This window comes from Siphateles boraxobius, unplaced genomic scaffold, assembly GCF_051911475.1.
Source record: "Siphateles boraxobius isolate OS27281-9 unplaced genomic scaffold, OSU_SipBor_1 24, whole genome shotgun sequence".
Lineage (NCBI taxonomy): Eukaryota > Metazoa > Chordata > Actinopteri > Cypriniformes > Leuciscidae > Siphateles > Siphateles boraxobius.
In genome coordinates, this window is record NW_027508855.1 from 10,408,853 (window position 1) to 10,434,183 (window position 25,331).

The 25,331-nt window shown below is 36.6% G+C and overlaps 4 protein-coding genes across 5 annotated transcripts in view; 2 read left to right on the forward strand and 2 right to left on the reverse strand.

Annotated features, from left to right (window-relative positions):
* Positions 1 to 1,368, reverse strand: part of ssh1a (slingshot protein phosphatase 1a) — a 44,829-nt gene extending 43,461 nt beyond the window's left edge. The window contains exon 1 of one of the 2 annotated variants that reach the window (XM_077241397.1): positions 866 to 1,368. In XM_077241397.1, coding sequence (XP_077097512.1) covers positions 866 to 946 — 81 coding nt within the window. In that variant the 5' untranslated portion in view covers positions 947 to 1,368. The remainder of the gene's footprint in view (positions 1 to 865) is intronic. The other variant, XM_077241399.1, reaches the window with a different exon arrangement.
* Positions 1,369 to 3,910: 2,542 nt separating this feature from the next.
* dao.3 (D-amino-acid oxidase, tandem duplicate 3) lies at positions 3,911 to 6,759 on the forward strand. Its single transcript, XM_077241359.1, has 10 exons — positions 3,911 to 4,140; positions 4,262 to 4,376; positions 4,460 to 4,536; positions 4,821 to 4,886; positions 4,998 to 5,052; positions 5,564 to 5,668; positions 5,754 to 5,833; positions 5,984 to 6,101; positions 6,182 to 6,280; positions 6,364 to 6,759. Exons 1-10 carry the CDS (start codon positions 3,947 to 3,949, stop codon positions 6,493 to 6,495), a joined length of 1,041 nt encoding a protein of 346 aa, XP_077097474.1. The 5' UTR covers positions 3,911 to 3,946; the 3' UTR covers positions 6,496 to 6,759.
* Positions 6,760 to 7,248: 489 nt separating this feature from the next.
* Positions 7,249 to 11,538, forward strand: LOC143749012 (D-amino-acid oxidase-like). The gene is made up of 11 exons (XM_077241358.1): positions 7,249 to 7,469; positions 7,879 to 8,074; positions 8,162 to 8,276; positions 8,702 to 8,778; positions 8,931 to 8,996; positions 9,381 to 9,435; positions 9,889 to 9,993; positions 10,076 to 10,158; positions 10,378 to 10,495; positions 10,572 to 10,670; positions 11,256 to 11,538. The coding sequence occupies exons 2-11, from the start codon at positions 7,881 to 7,883 to the stop codon at positions 11,385 to 11,387; spliced, it is 1,044 nt and encodes a 347-aa protein (XP_077097473.1). The 5' UTR covers positions 7,249 to 7,469; positions 7,879 to 7,880; the 3' UTR covers positions 11,388 to 11,538.
* svopa (SV2 related protein a) lies at positions 11,539 to 24,325 on the reverse strand. The gene is made up of 16 exons (XM_077241357.1): positions 24,007 to 24,325; positions 19,989 to 20,149; positions 19,065 to 19,150; positions 18,016 to 18,114; positions 17,803 to 17,874; positions 17,583 to 17,707; positions 16,817 to 16,880; positions 16,476 to 16,601; positions 16,219 to 16,347; positions 15,614 to 15,687; positions 15,308 to 15,384; positions 14,982 to 15,086; positions 14,770 to 14,881; positions 14,514 to 14,595; positions 13,752 to 13,841; positions 11,539 to 12,979 (listed from the first exon to the last, which is right to left on the reverse strand). Exons 1-16 carry the CDS (start codon positions 24,039 to 24,041, stop codon positions 12,767 to 12,769), a joined length of 1,650 nt encoding a protein of 549 aa, XP_077097472.1. The 5' UTR covers positions 24,042 to 24,325; the 3' UTR covers positions 11,539 to 12,766.
* Positions 24,326 to 25,331: the final 1,006 nt, after the last annotated feature.

A 25,331-nucleotide genomic window follows, 5' to 3' on the forward strand; every position in this document is an offset into this window, starting at 1 on the left:
CAAAGAACATAGCTTTTATGTTTATGCGTTGCAAAGCACTTTGCACGCTGACTCACTCAATTGCATGACAAGGCTGGTCATGTGATGTCAACAGCGGCACCTATAAATTGACGTCCCGCTTCATAACAGCTTTTTATAGGCTGATATGTCTGTAGTCTTCATCTTTTGTGGGTGTAGATAGTTTCAAAGATTTATTACCAAAAGTGTCATTCATTTGTATAAAGTTGTAGTAAAACATAGTGTGCACCTTTAAGACTTGGCATGGTCTCCACAATTAATCCTTAGTTAAGTCTGTACCAAACAAAACACAGTGTTTTGTGGTCCGTTTACTAGTATTAGACGTATTCTTTCACAATCGTTGAACCACAAATCACAGGACAGCCTGGAAGCATGCCATTATCTGAATAAAGTACAGCAGCCCTGTCAAACTCTCTCTCCTGGTGACAGAATGGATCAGGATCCAAATCAAGAGCATCACACCTCATCTAACCACTACCATAACACCACCAACAGAGATTAAGCAAAATCACAAAGAAACACAAGATGAAGGTTATTGATCAAGAACAATTCAACAACTTAGGCCAAAAATTATATGTATGTATGTGTGACTATTTTATGTATATAATATAGCCTACATAAGTGTGTACTGTAGGCTAGTGCATAAAAAGCCCAAGGCGAATCGTGTCATCTCACAACAGAGTGACACAGCGTTCAATCCTCCATCAACCCTGATGGCATCCCGCTGGTTAGCTCTACAGCCTGAGCTGTATTAGCATTGGGCCTACGTGACTAATTGAAATGTGTCCCTTTATGCATTTTACAAAACATTACATCATCTTATCTCAGCGTGTTTATTTCCACTTACCTCCCCCGCGTTGGTGGTGGTGGTGCTGGAAGTGGACGCCGCGCTGGGAGTGGGCGAGCGCTGGAGGGTTACCAGAGCCATGGATGGAAAACTCCCAGCACAACGGCCAGTCTAACTGTCACAAGCTAAACCGACTAGCGGATTTTCCCCTAGCCGTAGCAGCGCCAGATACACGGGGACTGCTGCAACTCCACGCGCTCGGTGGGGCCACTGTTAAAAGGCCATTATGGCTGAGCCGATGATCGGCGTTGTTTCTGTCACTGAATCCGCTTTGACATGAGCTGTTTGGTGCCTCTCTCTCTCTCTCTCTCTCTCTCTCTCTCTCTCTCTCTCTCTCTCACACACACACACACTCTCTCTCTCTCTCTCTCTCTCTCTCTCTCTCTCTCTCTCTCTCTCTCTCTCTCTCTCTCTCTCTCTCACTCACTCACTCACTCACTGCCGCATGTGGCTGAAACACGACGGACTACTACTGCTGCTTCCTGTAGTAGAATCTTTTATGTGAACGAATCGTTCTTGTTCACCGAATCTATCTCCCTTTCGAAGCGAGAGACTGCTTTGACTGACTTTGACTCATCAAAGACTGACTTCATTATGGACCAATAGCATTCAAATATGGGCTGAGTGTGGAGCATATCATTGGTTGGATTTACTGAACGAGTCAGTATTTTGAATCTGAATCTCTTTGGAGATGTTGATTGAATGAACTGGGTGCACCTATTGTTTGTGGGAATGTAAGGAAAAGGAGGAGGTTACTGAAACTCAGTTTATTTAGGCGATCTTTGTTTTGTTTTTTGCTTGATAAAAGCCATGCCATATGAACAGGCATGCAATGGTAAATATTGCCGGCTCAACATCATAATGTCTGTCAGCCATCGGCGATGGACAATGGCATAGTGTATCGGCCCAACCCTCAGACTCTTTCATGTACCTGTATGTTTAAAGGAGTGTTGCAGTCGTAAACCACTCTCCAATTACAAATCGGTTGAATTGGTGATTCAATGACATAATTCAATATAGCACAAAAAGACATCCACTTGTCGCCACAGGTGGCGTATACAACATGCCAGGGCACTGAAATTCTAAACTAATCTTTTTTCGGTGAATGGAGATTCAAAATATTTTTTCTCTATTCAAAGATGATCTATTCTAGACAAATACATGGAAACTATCCAAAGCTCTGTTAAACCCAAAGCAATGAAAACGGTATCCCTACATTTATCCTTTTTGTCCTCTTAAGATATAAATGTATTGCATTGTTCTTGTTTTTGTTGTTGTTACCCTGCAACTTATTCGTGTATGTGTACCTTTTTGTCTATTTTCCCCCAACGTTTATCTGTATTGCTTTAATGCTTTGTAATGTTAATTTTTTATTTTTAAACCTGAACTGAATTAAAACACTCACTATTAAGCATAACATCTACTCAAGCCATACATCCACGTGGTATGGGGGAGGAAATACATTTTAGTTGACAATAAGGTGTTGTGTATGTTTGTTGTATGTGCATGATTTTGTAAATGACCAAATAAAGCTAACAGAAATATTGTTGTCTAAATATACGTTTAATTTACATTACATACATTTAATGTGTGTGTGTGTGTGTGTGTGTGTGTGTGTGTGTGTGTGTGTGTGTGTGTGTGTGTGTGTGTGTGTGTGTGTGTGTTAAATGTATGTAGCATACATATATATATTTAAATTCCTTTTTCTTGTATACATTATTTCTCTTGTTCTGTGTATGTTTTTATGTTAACATAACATGAATATTAGGCCAACTGGTAATATTTTCCAAGGTTTTACAAAGTTGACCTATGAATTAAATAAATTAAAAAATGTATTTGCTCAAGTGTAATAATTAACAGGCATCAAGAAGTGGCCACTAGAGGCTGGTTCTAATATAACCCAGTGGACTTTACCCTGTCATCCAAGATTTGTGCAAAGACAAATTAGTGCAGTTTAAATCGTTCAGCTTAAATCAATCTACACTGTACCATAAGGCAGTGCATGTGCGAGAGTGGCAATAAGAGCATATGGGACTTTTCCTAATATTTTGGCCAAATTTAATTCAGGTGAGTGAAACTGTGTTTCTGTGCAATGGATTCTTACATAAAGGTGACCAATAAGGAAAACAGTTTGCATTTATGTATTCATTTGCATGTGTAGATGTGCAGATTCTTCAAGTTTAGTCACATAGCAGCATTGGTGATTGGTGATAATGTTTAAAATGGACAGGGATACACTTTATTTGCACATATGATACAAAGACAAAGCAGAAATTAATTGCAGAAAAAAAAAGAACTGCTGAGAAAGTAAAACAAAAAGCCAGGGGGGTTGTACAAAGAACTATCCCACATATACATTTGGTATCGAAATTATTCAACTCCCCTTGCAAATCAGATTTATCTGCAAAAAGAACAGACTTTAAGCTGTTTGCAATTTACAAATCAAACAAAAGTAATTGAAATAGCTTAACACAACAAATGGTTTATCAAGTGGTTTCCACAATTTCAACTGAAAATGCAACTTTCAACGGCATCCACAGTCTCAAAATGATTCAACCACTAAATAGAATCTCTCACAACAGCACAAATCTGCAAAACAATTGTTGTCTCAAGCACACCCGATGCAAGTAATCAAGGGCTTCATTGGTTGCACCAGGTGTGCTTGAGCTAGAACACATGAAATATCTGAACTGGCTAGGTTTGGGAGTGTCACGTTTGACTGCATGTTAGAAATATGGCCAAGTCAAAAGAATGGGCCAAAAAGTTAAGAGAAGATTTAATCACACTTCACAAACAAGAAACAGAATACAGAAAGATAGCGAATGCACTAAATGTTCCTAGAGACACTGTTGGAAGCATAGTTTGAAAGTTAAAAGTTAAAGGAACAGTTGTTACACTACCTGGATGTGTCAGAAAAAGGAAGCTATCAACGACTGCAACCAGATTTCTGAGAAGACAGGTTAAAAAAAAACCCAGAGTGACGGCAAAAGACCTGCAGCAAGAAAAACAAATTAAGTGTTCAAAGCAGCAAAGAGCAACAAAAGAGGTATTTGCCTGTTATGGCACTTATTTTCTGCAGACATGAAGGTGTGCATCATTGGAGCTGGGGTCATCGGCCTCTCCACGGCTCAGAGCATCTACCAGCACTTCCACGGCCGGGTCACCCCCCTCACCATAGAGGTGTATGCTGATGTCTTCACTCCACTCACCACCAGTGACGGGGCAGCTGGACTCTGGCAGCCGTATCTATATGACAAGGGGAACGTACAAGAGACGTGAGGTTTCATTTGAAGGAAATTCAAAAGTGCATATGAAACAGTTGAAGCACACCCTCATGTTTTCAGAGATGCTGTATAATCTAGTAGAGAATAAAATGTTTTTATTTTATTTTCACAGTAAATGGAACAAAGAGACATTTGATTATCTACAAAGTTTCCTCAGCTCTCCCGATTCAGTGAAAATGGGAATCTTCCTCCAGTCTGGCTACAGCCTGTGCACTGAAACTGTACCAGTGAGAAGCTTCTCATTTCCCTCCTTAAAATGCTTTATTTTTAAGGCATATTTTGTAGCTGTCTCTCTGCTCCGCTCAAACAGGACCCCTCATTTAAAGACGCTGTGTTGGGCTTTCGCCCGCTAACTAAACGTGAACTAGATATGTTCCCGGGATACAGGTACATATCACCTACATCTAATCACATGTTCAATAAACAGAGCAATTCCAATAGGGTCTACTCACCATTGATGCTCAGGTCCTATAACAAAAATTGCTGACATTTTTTTAATGTCAAAGTCCCGTACAAGACATGAAGTAATATTCAGCTTAATTGGACATTCAAATTGAGTCATGCAGGGCAGACCTAATTTTTAAGTGCTGATATTTAAGGTTCAGTTTGATTTATTTAAGTTCAGTTCAACTGATAGTAATTGATCTCAGTGTCATATGTTCATTTCCCAGCTATGGATGGTTCAACACCACTCTCATGATTGAAGGAAAGACATACCTGCCATGGCTTATGGATTGGTGAGAGATCTTAACAGTAACCTGAAGTTGGATGAAGCTACATACTGTATGCATATACATATAGATGTCCAACATATACATTTTAATAATTTTCTGGTGTTCTCTATACAGGTTAAAACAAAGAAATGTCAAGTTTCATCAGAGAAAGATTGGTTTTTTTAAAGAGGTTTGCACATGTTTTTTGGAATACTTTAATCTTTTCAATAATTGAAAAGCTTTAATATAGATGTTAAATTCAAGAAATGATAAATCAATATTAAATCTAAATCTTCTAAAAAAACTACATTTTATTTATTTAAAATAATTAATATTATGCGGGGCTCTTGAATGCTTGGATCTGATTGGTTGACTAATTGTTCTAAGGTGTGCAATTATTTTCAGAGAAATGCACGGCTAAAGTAGTTCCAGGCAAGTGTTAACCGCATTACCACCTCGGGTGTGCATTATTTTCTAATAATTCAATTCGTTGTCAATTATTCCTTATTTAAACAGTTATAATCATAATGTGTAGCAGTGATCTGCAGTTTTCGGTATCACTCATACTTATACTAGATGCAGTGGAACTTCATAGTTTAGTAAGACAAGTAAAGCAACCAGTTTTTGACCTACTTATTACTGAGAACCTCATCTAAATTGTAAAGTGATTGTGCTCAAAGTTTGCAAAAAATGGTCTCCAGTTGGCAGATAGTGGTGCTGATGTTATCATCAACTGCTCTGGTGTCCGATCAGGAGACCTACAACCTGATCCTGAGCTCAAACCAGGAAGAGGACAGATCATTAAGGTGAGGTTTAGTGGATAAAATTCAATCATGGTTTGAGTTTTAGACAAAACACTGTTATCTCAAATTATGTGCTGTATGTCAACAGGTAGATGCTCCCTGGATAAAACACTGGATCACCACACATAATTTCTTGTCTACAGGTAATTCGACGTACATCATACCTGGGTGAGTTTCTCTATGGTCACAGTCAGTTTATTAAGACATACATAAAGGCAAACATGCTGTGTTTGTTTACCTTATCTCTGAGTTATCTTTATTATGAAAAGCAAAATGTAGTCTTGTCCTAGGTCTGATTGACTCTGTTGGTTTCTGCAGGAGTCGTTTAGTCACTGTGGGTGGAGTTTTCCAAGTAGGAAACTGGAATCTGCAGAATAGTTCTGTTGACCATAAAATAATCTGGGAAGATGCCTGCAAGCTTGAGCCCAGTCTACAGGTAGGAGATCAGTAGTTGTCCAGATTTGTTATCTAAGAAGTTTTTCTTTTAAACAGATCTGCTCAATTTTCTCTTTCTAGCATGCCCGGATAGTAGACGACTGGACTGGTCTCAGGCCCGCACGCAGCAAAGTTAGACTTGAGAGAGAGACCATGCGATCTGGACCACATGCATTTGAGGTCAGCTTGTAGTGAAGAGAGCACTATTTTATTAGCTTAACTCTTCCTCTTTTCACACACCATGCTGTTTTCATTCACTTCAGGTCATCCATAACTACAGACATGGAGGTTTTGGACTGACTATCCATCGTGGATGTGCTGAGGAAGCTGCTCGGCTCTTTGGACAGATCCTGGAGCAGAAAGGCTTGCTGGCACAATCTAAATCACGTCTGTAATAATAGATCTGGACTTCTGGACAGTGTTCTCCATAATCTTATCAGACTTCAGCAATATTATCCTTATTCTCTTAACCACTGTCATACTGATTCCAAATAATAATGGATTTCATGAGTTTAAGAATCCTAAAGTACTGTGATGTAAATGTTAATTTATACATTTTTATATACACTTTGGTAGAGTTTTAAAATAAAAGATGACACATTATAACATAACTGAATTGTCAACACTTTACACTGCTAATAAAGAATCAGATCCAATTATGCCAACATTATTTATTTACTGCTTTTATCTAATGCTGTTTAAATTAAGTATTATCGTTATCATCCACATGTAGGCTAAGTGTAGTGGAATTGGATCTCAGGGTTCTCACTCTTCTATGAACACTATTCAAGGACTTTTTCAGACACATTCTTATATATAGACCACCTATCAAAATCACATTCCAACATACGTCGTATACATAAAGGATTGCTGGTAGTCAGAGCAGGAAGAAAAAAATCATTATTGTGTATGTTTGTGCTGGTATGATATCTGTGTGCAAGTGGCATGCACCCCCCCTCTCCAAAAACGTCAATGTTTTTGCCTACTCGGAGTGAATGTAGACTTGTCACCATCTACTGGAATAACAATGTAAGCGTCTGAAGAAATGGAACCAACAATTATGAACAAACTTGTTAGCGAGAAGATTCAAAAGTTAATAACAAACTATTATTATTTCTAGGAGGCCTACCATGTAAACATAAATAAGACTAGTATTCAGAATTCAGCCCATTGTGAGCCCATACACGAATAGCGCCACCTCCTCAACGTCACAGGCTCCCTCGGCGTTACGTAATGTGGGAAGAAGTTAATTTGTAAGTTTTGCGTGCTGTCATTACATTGCTTAAGACTGTGGATGCAAGAGAGAAGATAGAATCTGATGTTTAGGACAACGCGATCTCTTTTTGTAGGTAACAAGAAGAAAAGTTTGGTGAGTAAAGCTGCCCTTTTATGAAGTAACTGGCAATTTATACCTTGAATGCCTAAGTCGCTAACAAAGCGTCTGTCAGTGTATTAATGTAAAATATGACATTGTATGCAATGCAATTCATTACCTATTACGTTATAGTCCATGTTAATATTGTCATTGTGTCCTTACTGTATGGCGTTTTAATGGACATAAGACTAATAATATACTTCCCATTAACATATGGCAGCATGGACACAGGTTTTGCACTGAAATTGTTCTCAAATAAGATTGCAACAAAAAAAATGCTTAAGTTAAAACCCTATTTACACTTGCATTACCATTTTTTTTGACATGCAGTGATTTACAGTATATCATTATTAAAATATAAATAAATACGTATTCACACTTTTATGGCACTTATTTTCTGCAGACATGAAGGTGTGCATCATTGGAGCTGGGGTCATCGGCCTCTCCACGGCTCAGAGCATCTACCAGCACTTCCATGGCCGGGTCACCCCCCTCACCATAGAGGTGTATGCTGATGTCTTCACTCCACTCACCACCAGTGACGGGGCAGCTGGACTCTGGCAGCCGTATCTATATGACAAGGGGAACGTACAAGAAACGTGAGGTTTCATTTGTGCATTTGTCCATGGTATAAATAATGGCAAATGAATTAGTTGAAGCACATCTTTTTTAATATTGCTTCACAGTAAATGGAACAAAGAGACATTTGACTATCTACTAAGCTTCCTCAGCTCTCCAGATTCAGTTAAAATGGGAATCTTTCTCCAGTCTGGCTACAACCTGTGCACTCAACCTATGGCGGTGAGAAAATTATCTTTCAAATGCATGTAATGTCTTTTTTCAGAATGCAAAATGTTATATAATAAACTGCAAGTTTTGATGGATAGACCATACTGTATTATATTGTCAGGTAATTTAGGTCTCTGCCTACTGGCCCTTAACTATAGTATTATACATTCTTCTACATTCTTTTTGCACTGTACCAGTCCAGTGCATGGCATGATCAAAATTGCAGAACAGAGCATAATGAAATTTACTGTATAGCTGAACAAAAGAAGTGGTCAGAATCAAATAACCTTACGCATCCACTTTAAACTGCTGAGCCCCCTCTCTCTGTCATGGGTTAAAACCAGCATTAAATTAGAGTGACAATAACTGACCCATCTCACTGATCCATGAGAGATGATTGTGAAAATGACTGGAATCTCTCTGCTCCGCTCAAACAGGACCCCTCATTTAAAGACGCTGTGTTGGGCTTTCGCCAGCTAACTAAACGTGAACTAGATATGTTCCCAGGATACAGGTACATATCACCAGCATCTAATCACAAGTTATTTCAATAATTTGATGCTGAGGACTTGTTTTCAAAATCAGTTTGGTTGTTCTACCCCTTGAATTGGATTTGTGAATGTAGTTTGTTGTGTCGCCTTTCCTTTTTCCCTCAATCCCTTTCAGTTTTGGGTGGTTCAACACTGCTCTCATGATTGAAGGAAAGACATACCTGCCCTGGCTTATGGACTGGTGAGAGATTCCTGTTATCTTATCAGTAACCCAAATTAGGAATGAAATAGAATAAGTATGGTTCAAAAGTCCACAATAAAATATGAGATTCGAGTTCTAGTTTCAACTTGGAAATAAAATTTTAAACAATTAAACATTAGGACTTAAAATGAATAATTAGAATTTCTAGATTTCCTCTATAAGTTAGAGCGTGTATATATATATATATATATATATATATATATATATATATATATATAATGTAAAATCTGTAGTGGACTTTTTACTCATTGTTACTCATTACACATGGAGTATGTGCTCAACTTGTTACAGTATGGCTTTTTTCAGGTCTAACAATGATTAACAGTCTCTGGCACATTGGTCATGTTTCTGTGTTTTTCATAGGTTAGGACAAAGAAGGGTTACGTTTTATCAGAGGAAGATTGGTTCATTTCAAGAGGTTTGCGAAATTCCATTGTCATTCTTACACTTAATAAATGAAAATCTAAAGATCTTAAAATTTACACTACCTTTAAAAAGTTTGTGGTTAGTGTGATTTAAAAAAAAAAAGAAATTAATAATTTTAGTCAGCAAGGATGCATTCAATTGGTCAAAACAGTCAGTAAAACAGTTTCAGCACAGTATTTTCTACATTGATAATATAAAGAAATGTTTATTGAGTGGCAAATCAGCATATTAGAATGATTTCTGAAGGATCATGTGATGACTGGAGTAATGATGATGAAAATTCAGCTTTGACATCACAGGAATAAATAACATTAAAAAATATATTAAAACAGAAAACCCTAATTTTCCTGCTAAATTCATGCTGAGAGTCTGTCTCTGTACTGTTGCAAAATGGTTTTAGTCATAGAATGTGTGCATTTGTAATGACCTCAAAATTGTCCTCCAGTTGGCAGATAGTGGTGCTGATGTTATCATCAACTGCTCTGGTGTCCGATCAGGAGACCTACAACCTGATCCTGAGCTCAAACCAGGAAGAGGACAGATCATTAAGGTGAGGTTTAGTGAATAAAAGTCAATCAGACCTAGAGTTTTAACATAGAACTATGATGATCTCATGCCTTTTATATCAACAGGTAGACGCTCCCTGGTTAAAGCACTGGATCCTCACACATGATTCCTCATTAGGAGTCTACAACTCACCATACATCATTCCTGGGTAAGACTCGATGAAATAAAAGTTGACGTTGAAGTACCAAATCTTAAACTGAAATAAAAAGTAAATTAAAGCTAAATAGATTTTATTTTTTAAAAACGAATAAAAATGACAAAAACACATAAGAAAATTATTAAAAGTAAAATGAGTTTAAATGCCTTCGTGACTAAAATGAAGTCTTGTCTTAGCAGTTGCACATGACCTCGGGTCCTGTTTCTGCAGGAGTCGTTTAGTCACTGTGGGTGGAGTTTTCCAAGTAGGAAACTGGAATCTGCAGAATAGTTCTGTTGACCATAGAGGAATATGGGAAGCCGCCTGCAAGCTTGAGCCCAGTCTACAGGTAGTTTTCAGCCATTTTAGCCTTGCTAGATTATTGTTTGCTTGACTGGCATGAGGTGATTGAATCTTCTTTTTAGAATACACGGATAGTAGACGAATGGACTGGTCTCAGGCCCACACGTAGCAAAGTTAGACTGGAGAGAGAGACCGTGCGATCTGGACCACACGCATTTGAGGTGAGCTTCTAGTGATAATTAAAATGAAGATCTTATGGCATCTTCCAATGAAGAGGGCTCGCTATAAACAGCCTAGATGATGTACGAGTTAATGCGGAGCCCCTAATGGAACATGGAAATAGAAAATATACATATATGAGATGGGAGGAAAAAATTATACTGCAGTGCTTTTTGTGTTCCCCCAAGAACCATTGCATTCGCTCGCAAAACATTTGCTCACAAAACTGGTGATGGAAGTAATATGAAATTGGAGGGAAAACTATTTTCATGCTTTTGCTAGTTTCTTGGGGGAACAGAATGCAAAAGTTATGCAAGCGAATGCAAAGTTTCTTAGAGGAAAGCAAAAGTTTTGCAAGTGAACGCAAAAGCACACCGTAAAGTCTCGCATTAGACTGCAAAAGATTTCTAAGCAAACGGTAAAGTTTCGCAAGAGATCTCAAAGTTTTATGCAAAAGAGAATGCAAATGTTTTTGCGAGTGTATATATTTCTTCCCATCTTTTTCTTCCCATTTTTTCCATCACCCTGTCCCTTTAGGGCTCTGCAGATTTTCCTCTTTTCACACATGCTATTTTCATTCACCTCAGGTCATCCATAACTACGGACATGGAGGTTTTGGACTGACCATCCATCGTGGATGTGCTGAGGAAGGTGCTCGGCTCTTTGGACAGATCCTGGAGCAGAAAGACTTGTTAGCACACTCTAAATCACGCCTGTAATAATAGATTTGGGCTCCTGGACAGTGTTATCCATCTCTTGAATTGAGATGGATAACACTAATCTAATAACCGTTGTCTAATTGAGATGCATAATACATTTGACTACATTTATCTGCGCTAATCTAGAATAAAGACACATATACTATTTTAATTGTTTTTGAATCATAATTTATTGTTATCATACATGTATATCCAGTGCAGTGGCAAGAGATCTGTGCACAGAGACACAAAACGCGGCACTAAATCGCAAAAGGCAGGCATAGGAGATAACTCTCTGTATTCACAGGAACAACTGCACACTTCCCATCATGCCACACACATACCCACTGTACGGTTGAAAAGGCATAAATACAAATGACCAAATATATCATTGAGAAGTCGAGCTGAAGAAACAAAGACAGTATGACAGTAATAAAAAATATACTTGATTTAGAGACCTATTCAGATGAAAGCCACTTGCTATTGTTTTATTGTTACTGAATTGTATCTTAGGATTCAGTAACCTTTGATATGCCAGATTACAAGGGAACAACTGGAGTTTTGAACATGAATGAGAATTTTAATGAATGATTGCAGTTGGCAGCCAGTGAGAGGACAAAGAGAGGTGCTGAGTGGTACGAAATGAAGACTTTGATGCCCACTAGATAACGTCACTGGTGTCAGCGAAAGTCTAACACTATCAGTGGCTAACATTTAACCAACTTAAAGTATGGTAAATGGTCCTTTGAGAGAGAAAAAAGTAAGATAACAGCGACCACAAACTGGTGCAATGTCTGATTTATAGCAGCATCCGGTCTCTGCTTCGATGAATAGATAAAAGTTCCCCGATGGAATGCTGGGAGTGGAGTGTAAGGCCCTCTTAAAACTAAAAAAAATAAAATAATCTTTCTACTCGCTCTCATATTAAACCTGTAACAAACACACATACTCTTGTGCTATCTTTCAACTTCAAGACTTCAGGACTTCAAGTTCAAATCTTTCGTTCTTCTCCTAAACACAAATGATCTTCAAATCCTTTCAACATATGAGAGTGAATATGGTTTTCATGTGTTAAACTGCATAATGCAATTATAGATCTATTTTCAACCAATTTACTGTTGTATTCCCTGGGAATGAGGCAAAACGGGAGTATTGTGTGATGGAAATCTATTCTCCTTTATTTTTCTGGTCCAAAGGTTCATAAAGAGAAACCTTACAACCTTTGGTGGGGGAACGTGTCATTAATGGACTGATTTAAATCAAAACCAAGCAGTTCTTAAAACAATTAAAACTGCGATTCCTTTGTGGACACACATTTTATTTTACAGATAATATTCCCCACTTCCATCTAAGACCAATTTCTTTTACAAAGTCTTTCCAAACCCCTCTGTGGCGTTCCCTCAGTCCTGTGATCCAGAGCTGGAATGTGGAATCCCTCCCGGGCTGTGGTCTGAGGCCCGTCCCATCATCTCCTGACCCCACTCTCTGTGACTGGACTCCTGGAGGCCCCGTCCTGTGGTCTCTATGGGCAGTGCACAGGAAGCAATAGCAGCCAGCAAACAGCAGCAACAGTACACTGACAGAGTCAGATACACTGACGATTCCAGCATCACCTTCAGGAAGGAAGCAGAGATGGATAGAATGTGTCAAATTTCTCTGGATCTCACATTCACATTGGGGTTAGTAAGATTTTTTTACTGTTTTGAAGGAAGTTTCTTATGCTTACCAAGCCTGCATCTACTTGATACAGTATAAAAACAGTAATAGTGTGAAATATTATTACAATTAAAAATTCCTGTGATGGCAAAGCTGGTGTCACATGATCCTTCAGAAATCATTATAATATGCTGATTTGCTGCTCAACAAACATCTCTTGTTATTATCGCAGTATTTTGTGGAAACTATACTTTTCTCTTTTTTATAAGATTCCTTGATGAATAGAAAGTTTAAAAAAGATAACAGTATCTAATAGTTCTGTAAAGACAAAAATGTGAACTAAACTTGTGGTTTAAGTTGGCTATAGTTTTCTTCATACACTTAGAATAATATTAAGTACTACATATTAATGAAACAATATCTTCATGAAAACATTTACACACATATGCGCACTTAGGGAATGAGACTCATTGTTTTTTCTTCTCTCTGTTTTTAAGTCAATCTCTTTGAACTGTTGTTGTTCGTAGAGTTAGTTTTTGCGAGCTGGACTCTGAATCATGTTGCACACATGAGCAGCACAGCTCAACATATCAGAGCAGCTGATTTTATTTTATTGTTGTCTCTTTAAGACAAAGTAAAGAAAGTAAGTATATTGGATCTCCAACATCAGGGTTAGAGTATTCTGTATTTTTAAGTCTTTTTATCATTTTCTAGATAGTGTTTCCACACCTGTGCCACAAATGGTGTGATAAGAGCTCCAACTCGGGCCATCCCACTACTGGTGCCCAAACCCAGTGCCCTCGTCGCTGTGGGATACACCTGTAAAAGACACCAAGAGAGAGATAACCATTATCTTCTCATTTAACATTGAACTATTACTTAACCACTGAGTGAATGGACTTACATGATCTACATGGATCCATTATTTCCCTAAAGTTTCTTCAGTATGATTCTATGCTATAAACACTTTCAAACCCAGTTAAATATCCCAGACAAAGATTAATGTAGTTAAGAAAATGCCTCTCTATTAGGTAATAAACAGTCAAGTAACTGTGTAACTATGCAATAAAATGACCTCAATGACAGTAATGTCAAAGTCAACATACAGACACTGTGTGTAATATTCAACCATCCAATCATTTATCTGGAGATGAACTCCAGTAGTTTATAAAAAAAAAAGTAGGATGACAAAGTGGCCTGTTTTATTTCAGGTGAGTTGTTGAAATTGCTGGCAAGTGGTGGGAGTGAGCCAGGAATTGGACGTTTCCCAAGGTCAAAATCCTTCTCTAGCGCAGCTGTTGCCTTGAGAGAAACCTTTAACACTACATTGACAGTCTACAGGCTTTATTCTCCTTACAATTTATCTGCCAAGAGTGTCACATTTTGCTGTATTTTACATTCTTTTGACATGGCAAAGAAGAAGGATTGAGCTTTGCCTTTGAGCCTCAGTTCTTCCAAGAAATAGAAATGATATATTAACTGAGTTCTCACCTCAGGAGTATACACATACGCAGCCTGGAAACCTCCAGCGATGAAGGCCCTCGCAATGAATATAAATACTGTCAAAGAAGTCCTGAAATAAAGGGAATAGTTAGGCTATATGGCATAATGTATCAAAGATGTCAAATTAGAAAGAAATACTAGTTTGATTTTCCATGACATGTGGATGTAGATGTATGTTCACATTTGAGATTAACACAGGCTTGAGTGCTCTAGAAAAATGTCCATAATGGATGTGCTTTCTGACCTTCCCACACAGCCGTAGAGCGGCACAATGCAGAGGGAGAAGACGAAGAAACACAGTGCCATAGTCTTCCTCCTTCCTAAGCGGTCAATTGCCCACAGGGTCACCAGCAGGCCTGTGATGCATCGATCAATACAGTCATCACATTTACTTTTTTGCCTGCCATCCGTTACTTAAAAATGAGATGTTAATGGTGTTATAATTCAAAGATGTACCTGGAAACTCAGAAAGTGTGGTCCATAGAAGGTCTTTGTAATCATCTGAATTCAGATATTTGCACTCCAAACTACATCCTGGGTCCCTTTTTCTGCCTTTCCCCCCTAGGGAGTGATACACGACGACCAATATATGTATACAGAATACATTGGTTGTATTTGGTTAGTTTTCGACCACACTATAGTTTGAAATGTATTACACATACTGATTTATACTGATATAGTATATACAGTATATTAAATATGGTATTTTATTACATACTTGGCATTTACATTCTCATATGCTGCTCCAGTCTGTTTTTAAACACACAATATCTGTCACTCACCACCACAGGCGCCTCCCTCCTGGAAAAGCTCGGTGGTCAGCAAAACCACACCATAATATGAGAATGCGTTAGAGAACCTGCGACAGGAAGCGTACAATAATATAATCAAATAAACAGAATATGAATGCAAGCAGCAAGAACTAAACATTGTGAAATATTTGAGTAAAATTGTGATGTAAAAAAGTGAGATCTGACAAATCTCAAGGAACAAAAAGTCCTTTTAACGATTAGTGGACATCTACATTCGTGATTTAATGACTGTTTACACAGTAATTTATAGGAATCAGTATTGTAAGACTCTTTTACCATATGAACCAGAGCAGAACAGTAGTCCAGCGCAAGGGTGGAGAGAAAAGATCCCGAAGTTTTCCCCTGTCCTCCTAAACACAGAAAACAACAATTATACTCAAAATAAGGAGAGATGACATATAAAGAACAATATTTATCACTATAAATTGTGTGAAGATTTTTTGTAAATGTTTTTAAAATGTAATTTATTTCTGTGATGGCAACGCTGAATTTTTAGCATCATTACTTCAGTGTCACATGATACTTCAGAATTCATTCTAATATGCTGATTTGCTGCTCAAGAAACATTCCTTATAATTATCAATGTTGGAAACAGTTAATATTTTTGTGGAAACCATGATGCAATTTTTTCAGGATTCTTTAAAGTATACATAGTTGTAAAAGTGTAATAGTATATATAACCGTATATAATAGTTTTGGACTCAAAATCATATTGCCCACCTAAGCATATGGGCAATAATATCAGAGCAGTAGCCCCCAACTGCCACAGATTCAACAGCATTGTATTATAGAAGTGTTTAACAGTCTTCCATTAAAGAAAGCCATATTGATATACATAAAGTAATATACTAATATATAAGTATATTTAACTAGTACCTTACCTGTCTGGCCACTATGAGTTTTCCCAGTGGCATGGGGACATTATTCTCTGTAGCAATGCGTTTGAGTGTGTTCAAAGCCTTCTCCTGATTTCCTGTCAGGACGTCATAACGAGCACTTTCTGGCAGCCACTGTTGATGTGCATTTGACATTTAGTTTACTCTATTGTTGAGACAATACATTGCTCACACCACAATTTTTTTTTCATATATAGCTCTAAGAGAGAGAACAAACTGATATTTCAGAACTTCATACTTACAAAGCAAAAAAAAGCAAAAATGAAGAGTGGAATAGTGGAGAGGGCCAGCAGCCAGCGCCAGCCCAAAGTTGGCATCACCAAAATTGCCAGCAGCACTTCAAATACAGTACCCAAAGCCCAGAATATCTACAGCAGATCCGAGGAAAAGAGATTTTTAGACTAAATCCACAAGTTATCCTGGTTATGATGACTTCATGTTTTGGTTCAACTTATAACTGAAACTAGTATAAGTTTAATCAGGGCTATGATACCTGTATCTAAACAATAGAATAGAATAGAATAGAATAGAATAGAATAGAATAGAATAGAATAGAATAGAATAGAATAGAATAGAATATTACCTCTATCAACAGAATGCAAGTGGCTCTGGACCGCATAGGGAGAAACTCAGCATACAATGTTACTCTTAGAGGAGAGAGCAAAGGTTTCTGTAAGTCTCTAAATATTTAATGATGTTGTTAGATGAAAGTGGCACATTCAGATTGGTCACAGTAAAAAAAAAAAAATACTGGAGAACCTATAGATGAAATGAAGCTTAAATGTTAAGTTAATATCTTGCAAATCTCCTTATCATGATTCACTAAATGTTTGTACACTACAATTTAAAAGTTTGGGGTCAGTAGGATTGATAGCATGTAGATAGAAATTGATCCTTTATTTAGCAAGGATGCATTAAATTAATCAAAAATGAAAGTAAAGACTGTGGTTCTTTCTATTCATCAAAAAAATCCTTAAAGAAATTGTATCCAGGTTTCCACAAAAATATTAAGCAGTAAAAACTGTTTTTAACATTGATAATAATAAGAAATGCTTCTTGAGCATTAAATCTGCATGTTAGAATGATTTCTGAAGGATCATGAGACACTGAAGACTGGAGTAATGATGCTGAAATGAGCTTTATCATCACAGGAATACATTTTAAATGTATATAAATAGAAAACAGGTATTTTAAATTATAATAATATTTCACAATATTACTGTTTTTACATTTTTTTTTTTTTCAAAACAAATGCAGCCTTGGTGAGCATAAATGGCTTTCAAAAACTTTAAAAAGTCTTACTGACTTTTGAACGGTTGTGTATATATTTAGATTTGTGACACACTTACGATTGTGGAGCCCCTCCAATACCGAAGCCCACCAGAGCTCTGAGGAACAGGATCCATCCGTATATAGGTGCCAGTGCACTGAGGAGGCCATAAAACAGGGTCCACAATACACTCATCTTCAAACCCTACCACAAACACACACAGGGTTATATAATTAACATTTGTCCAGCTATATCATTGGACATGCACATACTGCTCTTTCATTTATGAACATACTCACTGTTTTTCTCCCATATTTATCAGATATGTTCCCCCATAATGAAGAACTGATCATCATTCCAATAAATACAACCTGTTTCAGAAAAGGGGAGAAACACAGTTATTCATAACAATGTGGTTAATCAGGTAAACACATTTAGGAGCAGCTGATGGCCAAACATATCTAAAAAGCAAGAGAGGAGTCATAATTGACTAAAGGAGTAGTGTACAGTACCGAAGTTAGCAGTGCCACCTGCCAGCTGGGCAGTGCCCACTCACAGTGCAGTTGAGGGGCCAATATACTGAGAATCATCATCTCCATGGCGTCGGCCATCTGCACATAAATAAAATCATCGGAAATATGGAAATAAATATAACAACTACTAATTCTGACTACACAATTGGAAGGTAAGCTGAAAATGTACGTCTTTCTAGTATCCAAGGTCAACTGGTTATAATAGAGTGCAAAAGTCAGGTTCCGGAAGTAAAAATGTTTAAATATATTTATTAGGTTCTATTTATATATATTTAAAACTTATAAACCTTTAAAGGTAGACCTACTGTATTGTAGAGTATTGTTTACTACAAAGTTGTTAACCCAAGGTATTTGCTTCTGCTGTAGCAATCAGCCAGCATTATTTCAATTTATTCTTAAAACAATCATGTTTAACAGCAGAATTTGTGGTGAAAACTACATTACCCGTGATGCTGTACAGAAAATTCCACCATTCAGAGAGTCGCCACAATCAAAACACACCAAAATAGCTCTTTAGCTCCGCCTACTTCCATGAAGCACTGTGAATGACCTAACCGAGTCGATCTCCCTATGCTCACAAAATACTTGAAGATTTGTATATATGCGCATACATTGCAATAAACTTAAAATATATTGTTTTTATATATATAATTAACATTTGTTAATAAGTAGTTTTATATTTCTCCATCGTTTTTAATTCAATCACTGTTCGCAATGCCTCATGGGATTGTAGTTCTTTCTGTCACTAAAGCATTTAAGTCCACAGTCTTTTGCCTTTGTATTTTTGTGTGATTATCAATACTTTGCTTCAAATCAAAGTTTTTTGTTGATTAGCTTGGTTCATGGCTATAACGCTTTTACATTTTTTTTTTTTTATCTCTGTGGGAGAAATAAATGGAAAAAATAGTTCCGGAACCAGCGCCTCTGAAAAAATGGACGGGCTCTGTTGCATTCTATCATAAAGTGTTGTGAGGGTACGACAATTATTCCCTCTCTATATTTCGTTTTGTATTGTACAGTATTGTTACCCATGAAAGTCCAGTCAGGATGGAGAGTTTCCACTGGAATGTCCCAAAGCCAATGGCTTCCACTGCATCCTCAACCATGAAGGTATCTGTTGAAAGAGTAACATATGGAGAGTAGTTTAGCCTTAAAGATGTTCAGTGAGCTGTCTGATAATGCAAATCCACTATCATTTGTAGGAGGCATTAACATGCTCTCAACAGTGTTAATTCAGTATTATTTATAAACTATTATAGTATTAATATTGTGAATCAGCTTTTATTTTTGTATACACGGTTTTCATTTCGTTTTAGCATTTCCTATGTGCATTTGTCATTTATTAGTTTAGTTTTATTATATCTCTATTTAGATTCAGTTTATTTTTATTTCAGTTTTAATCATTTTAGTACTTCAATTTAAACTTATTTTTATTTCAGATCAAGGAAAACCTCTTGGAGTGCTGCTTGCTGGAAGGACCTTTGTTAAGTAGTCTCAGAAGGTGCTCTTTGGTTGGGTTTCAAACTTCTATTTATAGAAAAAGAGATCGAAGGCACTTCTTCCACTTCTTCAAAAAAAAGTTTAAAAGCCCTTATTCAAATCATGGCTCACTCTAGAAACATTAAAAATAACTAAAACACTGCACACTGATGCACACCGAGTGTTTCCATTTTTGTTTATTTCAGTTAGTTGCCAAGGCAATGTTTCTCATTTACATTTAAACTTTTACATCTAATATTAATATTTCTAACCAGCTTTATTTCATTGACAAAAACTATTTTTAATAGTTTTAATTTACAATAACAAACCCAGATCAAAATCTCCAATAAATATAAAAATTTTTAAAAAAACATATTTAGAAAGAAAATATATGCTTTTTCTTACAAAAATGTTAAAAAAAAAAAAAAAACATAGCTAGTGATCAAAAAGATATATTAATTGGCCAATCATACCATCAGTGGGGTTGGCAAATTCCCGAGGCACCGGAGCACCATCGGCCAAGGAAACAGACTCCATATCCATCCGTCCTCCCACCACCTGCAAGGCCTCTTCCCTGCTGCCATACTCATCCTCTGAGCGAGCGCTTTCACCTGTACGCCGAAATTTCACCACTCTGTCAGAGAGACAAACAGGCAAGCAGAAAATCAGGTGCAGTATCAATCAAGTAATTCTGTAGTATTTGCATTCGGCTGCGACCCATTGATTAAAACAACCGGTAAGGGGAGGATTGCTATATGAAATATATATATATAATGAAATATCCTTTATATATTTTTGCAGTGGCTGTTTTCGAAAAACATGAAGAAAGATCACATAATGATGCCTGGCAGCTTAATCACAGGTCTAGCAATACCTATGCATGATATAGCAGCAGCCCACACACCGTGCAGCCAATATATGCTATTTATTGTAATGTGGCCGGGCAAAATAAATCTTTTTACAGAACAAGCATCTGTATATGGAATACAGATGCAATGTGTAGGACAGAATGATGCACATAACAAGAGACTGTTGCCAAGGAACTTCCTGCTTGTGCAATCCCTCTTATGTTCTAGAAAAAAAGCACTAGAAAAAGACAGCATGATGTGTGAAGAGACAGTGGAGTGATGTTTGAAACTGTGACTCACAACCGTCAGCCTTTATAGGGCAACTGGATGACAGGCATTTCCTCACTGAATGAAACCTGCTGTTTAAAAATAACAGTGACAGATGCTAGTGGTAGTCGGGGGATTTTACTTTACAAATATCTCCGCGGCTTTGAAGACAGATTGGACCAGGGAGCCGTAAGTAAGAGGAGCACACAGATATCCCATGGTTTGATAACAGTAATTGCAGGGCTCACAGCGACACTATGAGCAATAAAGCTTTCATGAGCAGACAGGCAGTGTAATTAAACAGACGACCTCTCCACGCTCAGCAGAGACTAACAGTACCTCGAGAGCATTAAAAAAACACAAAACTAGGATGAAGATATAAATCATCAATGACAGAACAGACCTGAGCTCCATTAATGACTGCAAGCATGAAGAAAATGCTAAGAATGAAGGATGATTGTTACGATTATTTCCATAAAGCATGGAAAAAGCCAAGCTGAAACAAGCTCTATATCAGCAATTAAGAGCGCTGCCATCATGATTCCTGCACACCATCAGATGGCGACCGGGCCTACTCCCAAGCATCAGAAGCACAGGAATCACATCAGCATAAGCAGGCAGATTATTCAAAACTCTTATGAATCAGTGGAAAGACATTTACGGCAACACAGATGAATGAAAGAATGAGTGACATTGGCATTCATATAATGCTTTACTATGTACTACTGTGCACCAGAAGCACTTTACAATTATATGAGGGGGTCTACCCTCAACCACCACCAGTGTGCAGCGTCCACATGGATGAAGCGACGGCAGCTTCAGAGCAACGGCTCACCCCACGCCAGCTTTAGGTGGAGAGGAGAGAGAGTGGTAGAGCCAATTCAAAGGATGGGGATTATAGGAGGCCGTGATTGATAAAGAGGGAATTTAATTTGGCCAGGACACCAGGGTTCCACCCCTACTCTTTACGAGAAGTGCCATGAGATTTTTAATGACCACAGAGAGTCAGGATCTCGGTTTAACGTCTCATCCAAAGGATGGTCATAAAAAGGTTAAAGCCCAATGACACACAAGGGCAAATTTCTATTTATTTGTAACTTGTACTGTCTTGTTAAGATGCCACTGATGCATTGGGTGATCATCAAGACCAAGATATGTTGTTGTTCAGGATTGAACTCATTCCATTTCAAAACAGTCATAGACTGTACGCTATGCTGTAAATATGTTTGTAAACAACAGAACATTTTTACAATAAAAAGCTGATTACATAAAAGATGAAAATTATATTAGATTTAACACTCCTAGGTGTTGTTAGGACATTTTAGACGGATTTATTTCTTTTTTTAAATCACTACTTCTTCTGAATGGTATGAAAGAAATGGGGACTTCATTCGAATTCTATGGTGATAAAAAAATTGTCATACTTGTGTTGTTCACAGTCAGAAATTACCACCATAGGAAATGAATGTGAAATACGAAAACAATAAAAAAGAGAGCAATTTGTACAATCTACAAATCAGCCACATTGCAGAAAAAAGCACACAGCAGTGAAGGGGTGACACTAAAATATCAAGAGTGCAAAATAGGCACACTCCACCCAAACCCCACCCTCAAACATAATATGAACTGGTTTGACTGGAACACAAAGCAAGTTTTTGCAAATGCAGAAAATAAAATCAATAATTCAGCCACAATGCAGTAAAAAAAAAAAAAAAAAAAAAGAGCGCAAAGGAAGGGGTTACAATCTAAAACATCAAGAGTACAAAACATACACTCAAACAAACATTCACTTACGCACTCTCACAGACACACACAACACACATACATGAACTGTTGTTTCTGTAACAATATGGCAAAATTGAGCCAGAAGACTCAAATAAGAGGTTGAAATCAAATCAGACCCAGATTGATTAAGCTCTGATAAAGAATTCATTTTCAATTTGTAACATTTTTATTGAATCAGGTTTTCGTTCAGGTTTGACTAGTAAAATTATTGGAAAAACTGACACTTCAAATCAACATATCAAATATCTAAATTTTATATCTAAACCTTGACAAAAAGCAATCTTTGAGAATGTCTAAATATATATCTAAATCCACAGCCTAATAAAAGTATGTTGTATGTCTAAAAACAACTATAGAATAGAGCTAAATAGGTATAAAGTGGTTACACCATGGCATTAAAGATGTTTTCCTTATTTTACTCCGATCAGATGACACTAATCTGCCTTCAAAAATCGGATTTTAAATGCATTGTCTAAATTTTAACATGAAATACAGCTTTAATTTAAAGGTTTTCTGTATAGAACTGGAAAAAATTGGTATTATTTTCTAAGGGAAATGTATCATAATTATTGCATAAATATAAATTAGTAACATAAAATTCTCTCAAAATACAAAATAAAAAAATTCTATTGAACAAAAATATATTACATTGATTTTACTGACAATAAAAAAAGTTACATTTTAGGTGTTCGATTACTTTTGACTGAAACAACACAAGTGTGTCTCCCAAATAAACAATACAACAGGGTTAACAGACAATAAATGTAATTTTAGTGTAAATACTGTAAAAAATTAAATAAATAAAAAAACAGATGGGGTTTGGAAGCAAAAAGAATATATTACCATATATGTAATTTTTATTTAAAAAATGAAAATAACATTACATTTACAGTATAGTTAAAATATTAATAATATATTTTATAATAGCTTTTTATATATTTTATTGTAAAATTAAGTGTATACTTAACCTTGGGTTAACATGTTTTTTTGAACTCTGCCACATTTGTAAAGGGCTTAGCACTGTATTTAACCCTGGGTTAAGAAGCCCTGTCTCAGAAAAGATTTAAAATGCAAACAATCTGAAAAGTCACAGAAAGGATTTTCATTTTCTAAAAAGCCAATCAAATTAATCTGAATAGCTCTCAACTGATATTGGCAGAAATTGAGATCTGTGAGCAGAATGAGTGTCTATATCAATAAAACACATTTATACACAAATAACCATTGTGTTATTCAATGGAAGGTGTCATGACATGTACAATGCAAATGAACCAAAATACGAGGAAAATGGTCTTTGCAACACAAGGTTACTGCTGCATAAATAAACTGTTTAATCTACTTGAGCTGTTTACCGAACATGCACCTCTGCCAATTCATAAATCCCAAATGTGCGCATCCATATTCTACATCAAACAGCATTATGTAAGCATTGATTTTTTTTTTTAAAGTTGCATAAATATCAATGTCACGTTGTTTACGGCACATTCTAGTCGCTGTAGGTCACTAAAAGGGCTTAAATGAACGGAAGAGTGTTTGCATGATGGCTCAGGTCGCGTGCGGATGAAAGAAAAGGGATGAAAAGAACACTCACGGGAGCTGCCTTAACTGAAACAAATCATCGTCCATTATCGGTGTGTTCGTCGGGCTGACGGAGTCTTTGTCTCATCGCCGTTACATCGCTGTCGAGTCGAGTCTGATTTCAGCACCACAGGCGTGAGGACCGTGAAGAGTTCAGAGAGGGGCGGTGTTGAGCGGAGCTGCCATGATCGTGTCGCTCCTGCTGGATCTCTGCAAAGGCTGGAACGCCCGTGTCATACAAAGCACCAGCAGGGAACTGTGAATATGTTCTGGAGATGATGAATCAAGAATACACTTTACCATCCATGTATATGATTGATCCGCCCCATGCTATTTTTTATTTGTATTTTTTAATTATTTATATAGATTATTATACTGGCCTACATGTTTCCAAAATGTGAAGTAAATTGTATTTATATTTTAATATTCAATGAGACAAAAATGTCTATAGGCTAATGGTTAATAAATTGTATTGAAGCATTTAAAACTATATACAATTTTAGGCTTGCTAGTGCACAAGGTCATGGCACTGTTTGAAAGATAAATTAAAGCTGATAATTCCTCACATATTGAGTTTTACATAATTAGCTGTTCAACATTAAGCTAACAGATTTGATTACTGAAGGACAAATCGAACAAAATATTAGATAAAGTTATAAAAGGTAGGCCTACTCCCTTGTCCTTGAAAGGATGGTATGATGGTAAGACTTGATGCATAACAAAGATTAGATTTAACAGACAATAAATGTAAATTTGCTGTAAATACTGTAAAAGAGAGAGATATGGGGTTTTGAAGCAAAAAAAAAATCCATGTATGAAATTTACAATTAAAAAATAAAATGTTATGATGAAAATTAATTTCATAATTTATTATCACATTTTTTCTTTTGTCAAAACAACTAAGATCATTTATGTGGTTCAGATAACAATATTTTTAATTTCTGTTGATTAAACAAATCTCCTTCATTGTATTAACTAAATGTTTTAATTTCAATGAACCTAATATTGTAAGGCAACCAGGTTCCTTATTTTTTTAAGTTAAACCAACAATATTTTTACAGTGAGGACAATACATACAGTATACTTTTACAGTATAGTCAACATATTAATATTGTATATTTTATAATAGCTTTTTATATTTTTTTATTGTAAAATGTAGTCTTCAGTGTTTTGTTCAGTGTTGTCTTTCCATAGTTATCCATAATTAGATACAAAATCAAGTTAACAGATTTGAATACTGAAGAACTATCGACAAATCGCACAAAATATCAGACAAAGTGATAAAAAGGTACTCACTTGTCCTTGAAAAATTCACAAATTTAATAAAGCCTTTATAAT